The 17,450-nt window shown below is 41.9% G+C and overlaps 1 protein-coding gene across 2 annotated transcripts in view; it reads left to right on the top strand.

The window, feature by feature from the left end:
• The first annotated feature begins 3,548 nt into the window (after positions 1-3,548).
• LOC126394514 (whirlin-like) overlaps positions 3,549-17,450 on the top strand; it is a 139,729-nt gene continuing 125,827 nt past the window's right edge. For both annotated transcript variants that reach the window (XM_050051357.1, XM_050051356.1), the window contains exon 1: positions 3,549-4,262. In XM_050051357.1, coding sequence (XP_049907314.1) covers positions 3,552-4,262 — 711 coding nt within the window. In that variant the 5' untranslated portion in view covers positions 3,549-3,551. The remainder of the gene's footprint in view (positions 4,263-17,450) is intronic.

The following is a 17,450-nucleotide window of genomic DNA, read 5'->3' as shown; positions in this document are numbered from 1 at the left end:
AATGAGTCAAAGTCCAAGCAGGTTTAAACACATGTCTCTTGGGGAAAGTCCCGGGGGAAAGTCCTGTGTTTTGTGACCGATCCAACCCAAACTTGCCACTTCCTTCTCTGCTCAATTAAACATGGAGATGCTGCATTTAGTTAATAGGCACCACAGAGTTGCAACAAAATTCCAGATATCAGATTTGCCCAGGCTGTGACTACATTTAAAAACCGTTTGTTGTCCACTGCTTTTTTAATTAACCTTGAAGCTGACAAATTAAAATTTTTATATTACTTAATGAAAATATGGCAATGTGTACTGTGAAAACTCTTACTCGTGCTGACAAAGCAACAGAGAATTCTCACCAACGCTGCAGTTCTCCTCAGTTTTAGCATCTTTCAGGTCGTTATTTCAATCTCACGTTCATCAACCTGCTGTACCAACATGTTCTCAACCCAACTCATCAAATATCGCCACTTGGTCGGTGGATTTTCACATCTACATTGCATCTGTTGTTGACATTCCGGGAAGATTTGTCAATCTAAGTTTGTTACTTGGATTGTGTCTTTTCAAAATACACATCCGTTTTCATAGGAAATGTACAGCTTCTGCACCTTAGATGCATACAGTCTTTTTATACCTCTGCATTATGCTCTTGGGTTGTCTGTCCATCCATACGTCTGTCCAGCCGCCCCATTCTTGTGAACATGATATCTCAAGAACGCCTTCAAAATTGGCACAAATGTGCACTTGGACTCATTAATGAACTGGTTAGATTTTGGTGGTCATAGGTCAAAGGTTAAGTCTATGTGACCTTATCTACCACATTCTTGTGAAAGCTATATCTCAAGAATACCTTGAGAGAATTTCTTCAAATTTGGCTCAAATGTTCACTTAAACTCAATGATAAACTGATTAGATTTTGGTGATCAAAGGTTAAAGTCAGGTCCATCTCATTCTTGTGAACACGTTAGCTTAAAAGCACCTTCAGGGAATTTCTTTAAATTTAACACAGATGTCCACTTGGACTGAAGAATAACCTGATTAGACATTTGTGGTCAAAGGTCAAGGTCATGACCTCATAAAATGTTTTTGCTCATAACTCAAGAATTCATATGCTATTAATGATAAAATTTCACACAAATGTCTCACAGGAAAAAATAATTAAGTGATGACATTTCATATTCAAAAGGTCAAAGGTCAGCATCATTGTGACATCATAATGTTCTGCGTTAAACACTTTTCTAGCCATTATTTAATGTTGTATCTCAGTAACAGAAGGGGAGACATTTGGTCAGATACTTTATTGGTGATACTATCTTGGGTGTCCACCTTGAAACTGTGCTGATTATATAGATCTTCTGTGCTGTGTGTGTGTGTGTGTGTGTGTGTGTGTGTGTGTGTGTGGAGGCATACAATTGCGGGGCAGTATTTCTAGTTCAAAATAAGCTTACAGTGTCAGTAAATCACCGCGTATTTATTTCCTTGTGCAACAAAAGCATGTGGTGGGGTTTGGAAAAATACATCATAGTTTGGGCCAGCATTCACACGAGTAGCAAACAGCGACCTCCCAGGTGAAAATCTGGGGTTTGCTGGATCCCTCTACCTCCCTTCCCGACCGCCCCACAGGGCCTTTCCAGCTCCTTATATTATGGTGTAAACCGCGGTATTTCAAACTGACACCGTTTGGCAGCATTATAAAATGATGCATCTTTTGCCGTGGTATCATAACATCGCTGTTCTAAACTCACACTGCCTGGTGGCATATCATACCGCCCTGAAAGGTGCCTTTTTGTGTCTGTGTCTGACGTCAAAACCACTGACAAAATGTTGGTATTTGACAAATTGGGAATGAAACTGCAGATGCTGTTCCCTGATCGGCCAAAACAATCAGTGAATGCAGGTGCAAGCCCTCATTATTTTTCACCCTGACCTTAACTGTACCTAACAAGTATGTATTTCTTGTTTTTATCTTTTTGATTTCATTTCAAATTGTTTCTAATGTTTTAATTATAACTTATCGTGAGCTGTTCTTCCTTTTTAATGTTTCAATGCAGTGTGTTAAGCACTTAGAAATAAATGCCTTTATCTAAAAAAAAATGCAGTCTACTGATAAACTTACCTTACTGTTTTTCTCCTTTGTACTGACGTATATATTTTCAGTTTCCTTGTATGGCTAACCTATTCTTTGAAAACTGACCAGCAGAGGGGGGTGAGGGATGATGACGAGATGGGCGAAGTGATAGCGAGGAATATTAAAATGTTGCTTGTATGCATCACCACAAATCACCACGGTCAACCAACAAATAGAGGACAATGGGTGGCAGCAGGGTCACTTTATAGAAGCCTCAATGATGATGCAATGAGAAATGAATTTTGTGTTTAACAGCGTTGACCGAACACCTCCTGAGGGTGAGGGGCACAGCTGTGCCCTGCCCCATCTCCTCAGCAGCACCTTGGTGTGGCAGGAGTGTGTCCTGGGACTCTCATTATGCTTATGGGCCAGACAGAAGGAGCTCATTACTGTCATGAGAAGGAAGACAACTCTGGGCTCCTATAAATAGCTGTTTAAAAATAGCCTTAGGTTCTAGTTATGACAAGGAGTCTCAAGGAGGCATTTGCTATAATGCAGCTTGATCAGCTTAAAGGCTGACAGGCAGACACCTACTGTCATCTGCCTCCACATGAACCGACCAACACACCCAAAGCAATGCATTCAATATGCTTTGAAGTTGTCAGGATAAACCGTCGTTCCAAGCAGGGATTCACCCACTTCAGTCCAAGAAATTGTGTAGGCCTGATGAAAAATGTGAGTTCTGACATTTCACCGGTTTGTGGGAGTTATTTGTAGTTTGAACTCCTTCTATTCCTGCTTTTACTCAACAATGTATGACATCAGCTAAAGCCTTGCCAAAAATAATCATTTAAATAGGGGTGAGTAATGTTGTCAGTTTCTAAGCAACACACACACACACACACACACACACACACACACACACACACACACACCTGCGTCATTTCCTATGCACAGAGGGTCTGAGAGCATCCAATTCAGCGCTCCCTGCCAGTTGCGCACAGAACGGACTCCGTCGAAAGACTCTAGAGTTTGTTCTGTGGACAGAATAACTACTAAAAAAGACATTATTATAAGGCAGCATTTTATGAGTTACAAGGATAAAAAGAGGCCTTACGGATTTTTATCTGCTGGGTTTTATCACACTGGACACTATTTGAATGAAGCTGGAGCTCGTCCCGGTGAAAGCAGCGGTAAATCTTTTGCTGTGCATGGAGTAAAAAGACAACAGGACAGAAAAAACATGTATATTTTTTTCAGTGCGAGACGAATGCGAGCATTTACTTGGGAAATGTTTTGTTTCGGGCTGACACACCGTGTGCGGCGCACATCAGCGCCGTTACGCGCGTAGATCACCTGTTGAAGTTGCCCGATGCGCGGTGAGCTGTTTCACGTTTCGCTTTCAAACGGCAGGATCGTCTTGAACAGCGCCTTAACATATGATCGATCCGTCCTCCGGTCTGTATGATGCACTGATTCCCCGTTATGTTGTAGGATGAGCGCTGATCTGGAGCGCGTTTCGCTCAACACATCGGTGAACTCGGCCGGCTCGGGCGGCCGTGCGCTTTCGGCAAACGTCCGGAGGCTCCACAACACTCTCAACCTGCTGCTCAGCGACCTGGAGAGAGAGCAGTTCATCCACTGTCTCAATGTGTACCACGCCAAGCGCAACGTCTTCGACCTGGTCCAAACTCTTAAAGTAATTCTTAACACGCCCGGCAAACGACAGCTGCTGCCCATGCTGCGCCTGGTCATCCCGAGGTCCGACCAGCTGCTGTTTGACCAGTACACCTCCGAGGGACTCTACCTGAAGACAGAGCTGCTCCCCAGCAACGGTAGCGCGGAGGGCTTTGGAGATGAGGGCGACTCGACTCTGCAGAAATATGTCAGCTCCATCCATGAACAGCCCCTCACCTCAGGCTGTCCGGACGGTTACAGCGCCGCCGCGGAGTTGTCGGCTTCCATGACCCAGCCGTTTTTCGAGGGTCACTTCGGTGAAGTGCGCAAAGTCACCCTGACGCGCTCCAGGAGCCACGAGGGTCTGGGCTTCAGCATTCGCGGGGGGTCGGAGCACGGCGTGGGGATCTATGTGTCCCTAGTGGAGCCTGGCTCATCGGCCGAGAGAGAAGGACTGAGGGTGGGAGACCAGATAGTGACCGTGAACGACATGATGTTTGACAATGTCACTCACATAGACGCGGTTAAGGTAAGATTTTAGCGTGTGTGCGCGTGCGTAAGCCATCTCATAATTACATAAACAACCTCAGGTTAATCTCCCTGAGAAAAATATTCTAATGACAGTGTGTGAGCTTGTTCGTGAGTGTGGGCTATATTTCTGCAGACTGTGCGTGTGTGTGTGTGTTTCAGATGTAGTATAAACACTGCATGCTCCAGGCAGAGAGAACATGCATTAAGCACTGGGCCATGCAGGCTGCCCTAAAAAACAACAGTAGCTTGTGACAGTGCTGTTTCCTCTGCGGGCCCTCAGGTCCCGTTGGAGGCTCCCTCCAGTCCAAATACTTCCTTTTAATAAATTCTTCTACACCACTTCATCGTGGCTTAGTGCTCTGTGCCGCTGGCACAGCGAACCACGATGAAATCAAATGTTGAAAAGCAGATGAAATGAAGAAACTTTTCTCTTTATGAAAAGAAGAAAGAAACAGCAAAGTGTTTAAAGGAGTTTTGTTAATGTTTTCATGTCACAGACACCAGGGATCCTTGATGAGGTTTTACTCCTAGGGAGCAACATAGAAAAATTTTATTTGTTCATGAATTAGAATGAACTACAGTATTTGTGGAGATAGTAAAGGTTACAGTAAACCAATATCACAGCCAGTGTTCTACACTCTGTATGAATTCTCTAATGATGTTAGGGGGTCAAACATATAGGCTAGTTTAAGGATCAGTCACTTTAACATATTTTTACACCGGTGGTGAGAGCAATGCAGATAGTTTTGGTTTGTCCAGGTTTGAGATAACTGTCTCTGACCCTGTGTCTTTGGTAAATGGATCACAAGTAGACAGCTCTAAGTACAGGTGTGAATGCACCCAGTGTGTCCTCAGTGCGTCTTGAGATCCGTTTAAGCAGTGTGTACCCACCTGTTTTCATTCCCTCACATCGCTCAGTGTGATATCGATACCAAAGACATCTTTGAGTGTGTTTATGAGACGCACTGGGCTTTCAGCTGGTTCCACTGTGAACCCAACCTGGTAATATTTGATGTTGAGAGCAACTTGCATGGTATAAAGTGCGAGAAAGGCCATGTAGGATGGGAGGGAAACAAGACTTTAACCTCAGAGACTGCAGTTCCTGTCCTGTTTCACACCAAAAGTCAGTGTTGTTGTAACGTAATGTTACGTAACTTACGTACGGTCGATGCACACTAATGTCCTGACATATTTGCGTCACATTACGTAATACACGTGCTCACCAAAACCCAAACCATAGAGTGTATAAATAATGGACATAGCCACTGTGGTTTTTGGAGCCAGAAGTGACCATATTTGGCCGAGAAGCTGGCGAGGAGTGGATCTGACTAAGAAGCCGCGAACACAATATGCAGGCAGCCTGTCACTCAAAGCGGCCCTCCCTAATAATGCTCAACTTTAAGCCCAAATAAAATGTGAATGGGTGAGCATCTTTGACAAACTGTAGTTTTTGGCACTTACCTGATGGCTTAATTTTTCAGCCCTGGAGGTTGCTGCTTGACCCTAACCCAAAAACAACTAATTTTTATTTATTTTTATTTTTTTTGCCAAAACTTACTACGACCATTCCTGAAGGGTGTGACAAAGCATCAGCATTAGTGGGAATGAAACCACATTGTGTGTATGCTTATGTGTCCTGGGTCACATTAATGGACCGCCTACTCAGCTTGCTTATTTCACTCCCTGACAATTAAGCACACTTTCTGTTGCTGTCAGGACACAGGATAGACACAGTGCTGTAGGATGGACTCCAGAGTTGCTCTCCTACCACCAAGGTTTAGGGTGTTTATTTGCATACAGAATGGGGAAGTGAGATCCAATCACAATTAGCCACATGACACACACATAGAGATGCATTCTAATGCCATGTGTGAACAGACAGACTTAGATCTGTTTACTTGTGATCAGATCACCCAAGACACATTAATACCAGGTGTAAACAGGCTCTCTGTGATTTCTGCCCCCATCTTAAAACATAATGGTGAATGGAATATATTTTGCACTGCACATAGCACAGAAAAAATGACATAATAACTGCAACATCATATCCACAAACTATAGAAGCCCATTTGAAAAAATACAAAATATCCTGTAGGCCATTATAATGACACACTTTCTTACAATAATGATGTAGTTTCTTAAATCTGCGTGAAATGCATGCACTTGAGAAAAAAATTCTGCTCTGTTTATCTGAATTGACAAGATTATTATCTCAGAATTCTGGCAGCATATTGATTTAGGCCTACTCAGCGCCTCCTTGCCCCGCTTGCTCTCTCTAGCCCTTTTTACACAGAGCTCGCTCTATATAGCCGCTACAAAGTCCCTTCTTCTTGCCACCTTTGCATTTTTGCACAGAACCAAACAACAGTAGCATCATGCTGCTCCAGTGTTTGGTTATAGGCAGCATGCTGGCATCGTGAAAATAAAAGAGGTGTGATGGTCATGACATGTAGCACAACAGCGTCAGCCTCTAGTGTGACTTATAATTTGGGCTGGGCAATATGACCAACATCTCATATCCTGATATAGGTCATTTCATATCCCGATATGAAATGCCCCCCCCAATAGCATAAATGTGCCTCTGTGTGTGCTGTTACGTAGCATGTAGGTGTTCCGGATTCAGAGGTGTGACAGGATCAGACTGATAAGAGCTTTAAACTCTGCCATGAGGGTGTACAAAAAGGTTACTAGGATGAGGGGAGGACATTTCTTCTCGTTTGATAACATTACGATTAGTCGGGCAACCGACTCATTTTAAAGAAGACGAGAGAAAAAGAGAGAGAGAGAGCAGTTGTGGTCGAGCAAGCTAGAGAGTGAGTGAAGAGAGGGAGTGCTGGTAGCGAGAAAGCTGGTGAATCAGATCAATAAAACGTTATTTTCTGATTGTTTCACAGCAGTTATGTTCTAAAGCACAAACACGCCCACACTCCAAATGATGAAAAATATTGCCGTAAAAAGTGTGATTTGCGTCACAATGTCACACGATATATATCGTCATATCGCACAGCCCTACTTCTAATGTGCGTCACCAGTGCTTTATGAACAAAAAAATGGCATTACATGACAACAATCATTTATTGTCCCTGTTATATGGAGGCTGATCTCGTCCTCTGCTTGGAGGGTGCGGAGCTCCAAGACCTCATTGTTTTCCCAATATGCGGACATTTTTGGCCGTTCTTCTTCTTCTTTGAGTTAGCTGCTAACAGCTAACAACTACTATTTAAGTGTCCCGCAGTGGGTCATGCACATAACACAGTGTCAAAACGTCACACCCATGACGTCAATGATCCCGTCCTGCTGGCTGTCTGGTTTATACAGACAACGTTTCTGTACTGTAAGTACATCCATTTTTGACTCAGAGGTGAGACAACAGCGAGGTGGCATAACAATGTGAAATTCCCACCTTGAAAAAGCAGTGTAAAAGGGGCCTCTGTTAATCATGAGACTACTGCTGCAGGAGTGTAAGCTCCGCGCCTGGGAAAATGTCACACACAGTGACAGGGCTAACTGTTAGCATCACACGGCTAATGTTACCCCATGATTAACGACAGAGTTGAGTTGATGCCGGTGCCAGTTAATGGCCCAGGCAGACAGAGCAGGAGTAGAGCAGCTCACAGAGACGGCCCCACAACACTATGCCAAATCGTCAGCGATCAGTTGTTGCACCCCCACCATCACAAATAAATCTGAATTATGTGGGAAACACTGAATGTTCATAATAATAAGCTCTGATCCGAGACAGCATCACAACTACTTTTGCGATTTTCACTGCCCCAGCAATTTCATTGCAAAAAAAAAAAAAGGGCCATAGACATCACAACATGTATTGCAATTTTTTAGAGCAGCTGCTGTGAAATCGGCCGTAAGATTCCAAAAACAGCCAGTGAAATCCTGGAGGGACTGCCATTTTATAAGGGATATTTAGGAGCTGACTTGTGTGACTGCCAGCAACTGTTACATAAAGATTTAATTTAAGAGAAAAATACATTAATCAGAAAACCTCCTGCCACATCCTCGTCACATGCAAATGAAATTGATTCTTTTGCTTGATACAGATATGACATGAAAGGAGGAAAAGCATGTGGGAGAAAAAATACTTAACAGAATAGATGAGGCCAAGGTAAGGCAGCAAAGTTCAAGTGTTCCTCAGCTGTTGTCAACATGTTTAAAAATATCCCTCATGATGTACTATTTTATTTTCCAATACATTAATGTTGTATTTGCTGCGGGTATTTGGACTGTCTCTCTGCTAAACCTTTTTTTATGACCTTGCAAGACTTTCTTTCTGAGTCAGACTCTAATAGACTCTACCTACAGCAATTTCCAAACAGAAGCAACACTTTTTCTGGTGGCTGAATGACTCGGGCCTTGGGTGACGTCTTATTTAAAAGCAAATAAAGTGGTTTTCTCACCTGCCGATACAAGGCTTTATTGAATCAGTCCAGCATGAGGGGAAAAACAAGCGGAACAGCCCCTTTTCCTGACAGCGCTGAAGATGTGTTACAGCTTATTTTGTTCACCCCATCAGACTAACAGGCACTCCTGGATATTTGTTGCATGTATACTCAGTTGTTGTTTTGTTTGTCAGCAGCAGTGTTGGGAACGTTACTTTAAAAAAGTAATTAGTTATTGTTACTCGTTACTTTCCCCAAAAAGTAATTGAGTTAGTAACTGAGTTACTGCACTATAGAAGTAACTAATTACCTGGAAAAGTAACTATAGCGTTACTTTTGTATAAAATGCTCAAATATGTTGCTTGGACACCCCCCCATTGAATATGTTAAATGAAGGAAATTGACACTTAATAGAATAAATCATTATTATAAAACATTGTACACTTATCTACACTAGTTAAAGAACCTCCATTAATCGCGCAATTTAAATGTGAAAAGTCTCATTGACTGACCGTATGCGGCTGTATGCGGAGAAGGAGAGGGGCGGAGGGAGCAGAGCTGTGGAGACATCCTGCAGTCCGACATGCGTTTAACTATAATATTTGTAAGCGACTTTACAAAAAAACAAGCCCAAAGTCGTGGCTAGTAAGTGGACCTGACAACCCTGCTTGTGTGCTTGTGAATACCCGCCCTACTCTGCCTCTGATTGTTTCATGATGAAATTTTACTCTCCCTTATCCGGTTGTCTCTCCCTCCCTTCCCCCTCACCTGCCCTCACCAAAGAAAAAAAACTTTAGTACTCCGTTGAGAAGGAGCTTGCTTGGGTGAAAGCTGCATCAGCAAACTCAAGTAAAGCTGAGTAATGGTGCATTTTATTGTGAGTAACGGTAACGGTGTTATAACGGGGGAGACAGTAACTTTTTTGATTACTAGTTACTGAAAAAAGTAGCGCCATTACTAACGCCCTTTATTTATAACATTGTTATTCCCATCACTGGTGAAAGTTCCAGAATAGCTGTCAGGTTTTTAATAGAAGGGCAGACATTGGACAGATCTTTTGGTTAGGTAAAGGTTAACATGAGAGTGAATTGAAAGGATGGGTATATAATCCAGCTGTGTGTCCAGAGCTGCAGTCAGGATGGGGTGAGCCTAGCTTAGCATAAAGATGGGAAGAAGGTGTAGACAGCAAGTCTACACCAAGCAAATACAATCTACCATTACCCCTAAAGCTTGCTTATTAAAATGCTGTATATGGGGTCAGGGCTGCCCCTGACCAAACTGGGGCCCTAAGCGAAATTTTATTTGGAGGCCCCCCCCACCTCTCCCCATCCCAAATGTATCATAGGTACAAAATGACCGTACAACATGCCATTTAACTTGACAACCTTTATTAGCAATAACAAATGTACTACTGCTACCACTACTATTAGTACTGGTCTGGTAGTACTACTACTACTTCTACTAATATTAACAAAAAACTACTACTATTGCTATCTATTATTACATCATTATTATTATTATTATTATTATTATGTACAGACTACAGTCCTAAGAAAACATACTAATTCAGGATCAAACAGACTGATATTTCAAACTTTACAGTCAAGTTTAGTTCCCTCTGTCAACAAATGCATCAGTTACACACTCATTTCAATCAGTATTTCCCTGTCTCCTCAAAAGCTGACTGTTATGAATCAAATTCACCAACAGATGGCGACATTTACCTCCATATAAATCGTCGAAAACTTAAATTAACAACATAAATTGATAGGCTATAAACTTTAGCTAATATATATTGGCTAAAGTTTATAGACTATCAATATATACAACCACCAACTGGTCATTTTACCACTCCTTTTCATCAGAGGTGAATGCATAGGGCGTTAACAAGACATTCAATAAATGTTAATCAGGGCCGCTGGAAATACAAAAATTTCTCCAGTCTAGACAGAGATTCCTATCTAATGAGTAGCAGCTTAGGTGTTTGTGCCACAAAGTTTTATTTCAACAACATACCCACCTTCAAGTGAAGCACGAGCTTCCTCTTGTTTTGCCTTTTTTTCCCTCTTGCTCGCTCCTGACTCGTGATGTCTTTTGGACGACATGTCGACAACTCTTCACCTGCTGCAGCTCTGCAAGTGCCTGCCGGCGCACCCCTCTGATTGGTCAGATATCGAGTGCTGTCAATCATTGCAGCGACGCATGCATGCGCGGTCAGATTACAGGTCTCTTCTCTCCTTCCTCAAGCTGATTCTACGCGCGCCTCACAGTAGCGCATATGCGCATCCAAATGCGTCCCCTCGCGCAAATGTGGCCCCCCATGGAAGATGAGGCCCTATGCACAGCGCGTGTTCTGCGTTTAGGGAGGGGCGGACCTGTATGGGGTGTTTAATCTGTCCACAAAGTTAAGTGTAAAAATGCCAGTTTGTGGTGTTGTGGAATTACGTGCAGGAACTATTTCAATCAGATAATGTTTAATACAGAATATGAGTGTACAGATTAACAGATGATTTGTGCTGATTAAGACTTAACAGAAGTCTATGACACTTCACACCAGAGGGAGATATTTTGTGATCAAGGGACATCTGAGCAGCAGCAAGATAAACCCCCTGATGGAGTCTAGACACTGATGGTGGTGGTGGCTGCTGACTCTGAGGCTGCTGACTGCTGAGGCAGATGAGGCTGATGAATCTGTAAAGACTGGGTTGTGATGGGGAGGTGAAGGGTGCGCACAACTGCAGCAAGAATGAGCTACGGCAGAGAAAGAGCCATATTTAAAATGAGGAGCAGTAAGATGACAGGCTGACAGAGAAGGTGTGTCACTGTGCTATTGGCTGATTGTGAATAAGCTAATAACTAAATTGACCTTACCAGACAAGATACCTAGAGGTAGTGAGTGAGCATACATGCAAGGAGTGAATGGCAGGGTGAGAAAGAAAACTTACAGCCCGAGCATAAAAAAGTTTTGGTCTTCCTGACTGAAGTTTTGCTAGAGCTTCATTTCTTGAGGAGCATCAACTGAGTGCAGTGTCTGTGTGTAGCCTAGCTTCTAGAGTATGTCATCTCAGTGAGGTTTCCAGTTTTGGTACCATTTTTGCCTAATCTGGGTTGTAAGAGAAAGTATTGGAGCCACCATTACTGGCATTCACAGGTGAAGTGCTGCTGGAGCTCGCTGGAACGATGCTCCACCACTTTTTTCACAAAGTGAGGGAATAGAATATTAGCAGTTTGCAAAATTCGGTTAAAATACGGACATGTATTTTACTTACACGTCATACAAGTGAGCCAATAAAAAAACGTACGCTTTAAAAATAATAGACATAGCTACCGAGATGTCACTCACTGATTTGTAGACTCCTGTTTTGAAGCCTCAAGTTTGGCACTTTGGCCATCGGCATCTTGTCTTTTTGGAGCCAGAAGTGACCATATTTGGGTGAGAAGGTGGAGCTGCAGAGGAGGGAGGGGTGGCTCTGACTCAGATGCTGAGAACAGTATCTGCAGACAGACTGTCACTCAAAGCGGCCACATCCCTAATTATGTGTAACTTTAAGCCTTAATAAAATATAAACGGTTGAAATAATAAAAAAAAAAAAACACCCACCATACAGTTGTAATGAATGTTGAAATTAGCTATAGAGACCAAAAGTGTTTTTTGCACCAGGCTGTAAACTTGTTTATTTCTGCTGTAAAGTTAGACATTTTTACATGGGCGTCTGTCAGGACTGACTGGCCTCTGGAGCCAGCCTCAAGCAGCCATTCAAAGAACTGCAGTTTTTGACACTTCCATGTTGGCTTCATTTTCAGCCCCGGAGGTTGCCACTTGATAAAAACAAATGGTGTGGTCAAAGTTGTCAGAAATATATTTAAGGTGTGTTGATTCACAGTGGCCACTCATACATCGAGTAACAAGCAATAAAACATTCCACTTTAAAAGTCCACAGCTAACTAAAGGAAATATCCACCATTCTTTTGATGGTTTCTTTATTTTTGATCCATTTGCAAGGAAACATTACAAAGCCAGCTTGTTAAACCTGGCCAGCTTGTGCTGCATCCATAATGCCTGCAGGAAATCAAAGCTTGCTTAGCAACATTTCCATAGTCAGGCCTATAATGAGCTTGACCTCTGCCTGCACTGCAACGTTTCCTCACAGTGGATGTTTTAAATATGGCTTGATTTGCTTGGCACAAGCAACCCTCTATAGCCGCGGCATCACCTAAGGCCCTGATCACAAAGAAAGCATTTTGCAGGTTGCAAATTGTGAGGCACACCACACTGCCTTTGTTTTTGTTTTTTAATGCCACTGGTAACTAAAAAAAAGGCATATTTTAGGATGACTCAAGGGCAGTTTGACAACGTTCTGTCTATCGCTGGGCCCAGCATAACAAAAATTAGTACTAACTACACGGGGGCCCATTGGTCCTGCCGAGCGACTGAGCACCACCAGTTTCTCCTCCATTGTTTACCAGCTGTAAACTTGTTGTTGTGACCACCACAGAAGACCCGCCTCTTAAATCACCCAATTGGACAATGGGAAAAAAGCTTTTCTGCTCTGAGGTGAAGTTTTTTCAGCTCAAGGAGTTCAGAGCAAAAACGCCGTGAGTCGAGAGTTCAGAAATGTGAGGTGCGTAGCAAGCAACAAGCTTCATTCTCATTAGAAACAGTTACAAAAAGCCACCTCCAGTTGCTAAAACACTCGCTGTGTGATCGCGGCCTAACACTACTTAGCTTGATGTTTGGGTGGCTGCCATCAAATATTCTCAACATGATGAAACTATTTATAGTCAATTGATTGTGTGATTATAGTCATGGCTGACTACTGTACATAAACTTGCCACCATGGTACCCTAGTTACATAACCTCTAATGAGCCACAGCTTAATTGTGTACGTGCATGCAGGAGTGTGTGTCATACATGCACTCTGGTACTTAAACAAAAAGCACATTACGCCTGGTGGCATCTCACCTGTAAACCTGAACAATAACTGTAATTAATGAAGACACATATTCAGGGAGACTTGCTGCATAATAGTGTGTAGTTCAAATCAAAATGTTGTTGAAACAACTCTTTTTTGGAAAAAAAATGTTAAACAAAATCTTCAAGTATTTTCTCTGAAAATATGTATATATTTTTTATGTTAATTAATCTTGAAGAAATCCTGTTCTGACTACCAGGGGCGCCACCAGGGATTTTGGGCCCCATGAAATCATTTTTACTTTGCCCTCTACGTTATAGAGCTGACCCAAAAAATTCGAAGCTTCGAAGCTTCGTTCGATGGCACGGGATTCGATTGTGAAAAAAAAAATCGAATATTCGGCCTTTGTTTTTCTCCCGTTTTTTGGGGGGACCTTGAACGCAACACCATCTCCGAAAAGGAACTAGAAAGCCCGACGTGCAATGAGTGGAGACCTATTATCCTGCTTGAACACAGACAGCTAAATTCTTTCAACAATGTGACTTAAAATAATGATACAATAGATTTTATTGATGTAAAATAACATGCTGATGGTGACATTTTCCACCGGTCTGCTGCGCTCTGAGTCTGGTGTCAGTGACACATGCTGCTCTGAGTTGCGCATCTGTCTGCTTGCGCTGCACCGAGGGTTTTAATTTTTAGTGTTAAATCAAAAGTTAAACGCTACTTATCAGCAACCAGAAGTGTTTTTTAATTTGTGAATATTTTTATCTTAATTCTAGGGTTGCAAGAAACTACCTTTTCGCCATAATTTGTAAGTTATTAGTTAGTTTGCGCTCAGAAAAAAAAAAAAAAAAAATGTTGTTTGCTTGCTCATCCCTAACTAAAATGATCACCTTCTTCTGAATATTAACTTTGTCCCTGGTCTATAAGCTGCTTATAGACCAGGGACAAAGTTAATATTCCATAACTTTCCATCACATGAACCACTAACAAACCCACCTTGCTTTTTGAAATACTGGGTGACATAATGTCGACCCTTTGCTTCTTTCTCCTCTCTTAGCTTCCTTTCTTTCCGTTTTTGGTTACCTGATTTTTGAGGCATATTGCCGTCTCCGCCTCCTTACCCGCTGTCTGTGACAAAATACCGCCTCACCGCAGCTGATCCAGTCGGACTGAACCATTTTACGTAAATAGTTAATGTTAATGTTTCCAAAACAAATAAAGTTATTGTTACCACTACATTGTAAATAAAATATATTTGTGATTATAAGTTAGTTAATATCTTAGTGTCATATTAGTTTTTTGTCAGTATTAAAATTTTATTAGGGGCCTCTCTGGGCCCCTCTTAATCATGGGCCCCTAGAATCTTTCTCCTTTTCCCCCCCTTTTTCGGTGCCCCAGCTGACTACCCTTAGAGATAGAAAGATACCGCTCATGTCACAGCAGCTGTACATCAATAGTGCAAAGAAACAAATATCAGAAACACAAATACTAAAGTAAGAATTAAAAAAAATAGTAAAATGTACTCTTTAAACACTGTGATGTATTTAGATGATGGATTTTGTTTTATTTAATTTGCTTATACTAAAAAAAAAGATGGTATGAAAATTTGTTGATTTATTATCAGAAGCCAGCAAATTCTGAACATTAAAATGGGCAAAAGAGTAACTGCTACACAGCACTGTCACATCCATTGTGTTGAGGATGGGCAAATTGTGCTACAATATTGTTATTTTTCTCAGCCTTCATTGTAACCAATTTCACACCAGTGTTCTGGGGACTGAATAGCTTTCACATTCTTTAATGCACTGGAACTGCCAACTTTAACTGTCAATGAAATTGTGTTCAGTACATGCCACTGCCGTAATGGTGCTATGGCTATGGAACAAAAGACATTAATCAGCCAGTGGATTAGTCCATAGCTGGAGGTGCTGCAGGAAAAGTGCTGGGCAGGTGAGTGAACTGATGTTTGTTAAGAAATAGTTCCATCACGTAACTCATCCTAAAATCCCCAATTTGGTGTTATTGCATTTCTGTTTGAGTACAGAATAAAAACTCAGATACAACATGTTGACTGAGAATGAAGATTCATGCTTGACTTTTGACATTTTTAGCCACATGTGAAGGCCTTACTCAGTCTGTGAGGTTTGCTCAGTAGTCATGGAGATGGTTTTGTTTACATTACATGACTAAATATGGAATTTCGACACATTCTAGCAGGTGATCATACATGGTAGGGAGATTGCAACCCCTATCTCTCTTGAAGGATGGTGTCTAGCGTTGAATGCAGATGGCCTCTTTGATCTTTTGTGGGCTGTCTGTGCTGAACTAAGTTGAGGCATTGACATGGATCTTACTGTACGTAGGCCAACCATTATATCTAGCATAGACTGTATATGAAAATGGACGATGCATCTCTACTACTCCAGCTATACAAAAATAAAGCTGCTAGCTTGAGCTGGTGGCGTCATTTGGAGCCAGAGTCTGTGTAGCAATCTCAGCTATATTGAGTTCCCGCCCATACACCCTTCCAACAAATTGTGAGCTGCACTATTGATCAAGAGCACACCGACTGGCACACATAGCTGTCAGTCATGACATCAGACCCCTTAATATAGCATCACATAACTTGTTATTACCAAACCTATCAGAAAAACGAACACTTGAACAAACATCAGCGTGAAAAGAACAACCCAAAATGATAGAAACCATCTTCAGGAAAAATTTACTTTATGTGTTCTTTGAGTTTTTTATTTGGCACATGTCCCATCCACTAACATGGACTGGGCAGGGTTTATGACCTATACTGCAGCCAGCCACCAGGGGGCAATCCATATGTTTTGGCTTTGCTTTTAAAGAGCTGTCACGTCGTCCATCTATTATTCACAGTGATGGGAATAACGGCGTTATAAATAACGGCGTTACTAACGGCACTACTTTTTTCAGTAACGACTAATCAAAAAAGTTACTGTCTACCCCGTTATAACGCCGTTATTGTTACTCACAATAAAATGCGCCGTTACTCGGCTTTATTTAGTTCACTGAAGCGGCTTTCACTCAGACCAGCTCCTTCTCAGCGGAGCTTTAAAGTGTTTCTTCTTTGGTGAGGGCAGGTGAGGGGGAAGCATAAGTGATGATGATTGGCTTAGGGAGAGGAAAATTTCATCATAAACCAATCAGAGGCAGAGTAGGGCGGGTATTCACAAGCAGGTTTGTCAGGTCTGCGACTTTAGGCTTGTGTTTTTGTAAAGTCGCTTACAAATATTGGTAGTCGTCACGAGTTGTGGTTTTTTGGACTTGTTTCCAAAGTGGAGTTGCTTATTTGGGCTTGCTCTCTAAACGTCGCCTTTCTCTCTATATATCCGTCTAATAAGTTATTCAAAGGCATGATAGTATCTCGGACTGCAGGATGTTTCTACCATAGACATATATACGTCTATGGTTTCCACAGCCCCACTCCCTCTCCCTCACACACACGCACGCACAACAGTGGAGTGTAGTGTAGATAAGTGTACAATGTTTAATAATAATGATTTATTCTATTAAGTGTCAATTTCATTCATTTAACATATTCAATGTTGAGTTTCATTACAGTTCCATTAAGGGGGCTGTCCAAGCAATTTGGCATATTTGAGCATTTAATAAAAAATAGTAACGCCATAGTTACTTTTCCAGGTAATTAATTACTTTTACAGTGCAGTAACCCAGTTACTAACTCAGTTACTTTTTGGGGAAAGTAACTAGTAACTATAACTAATTACTTTTTTAAAGTAACGTTCCCAACACTGATTATTCATACTATGGTTTCTGCTCACAAACGAATTGCTTGCGACAGTGTGAGATGTAAACATTAATGGTGTCCTTTGCAGCTGAGCT

Source organism: Epinephelus moara, chromosome 8 (assembly GCF_006386435.1).
Source record: "Epinephelus moara isolate mb chromosome 8, YSFRI_EMoa_1.0, whole genome shotgun sequence".
Classification (NCBI taxonomy): domain Eukaryota; kingdom Metazoa; phylum Chordata; class Actinopteri; order Perciformes; family Serranidae; genus Epinephelus; species Epinephelus moara.
Note: the sequence above shows the minus strand (reverse complement) of the source record. Positions and strands in the feature narration are given on the sequence as shown.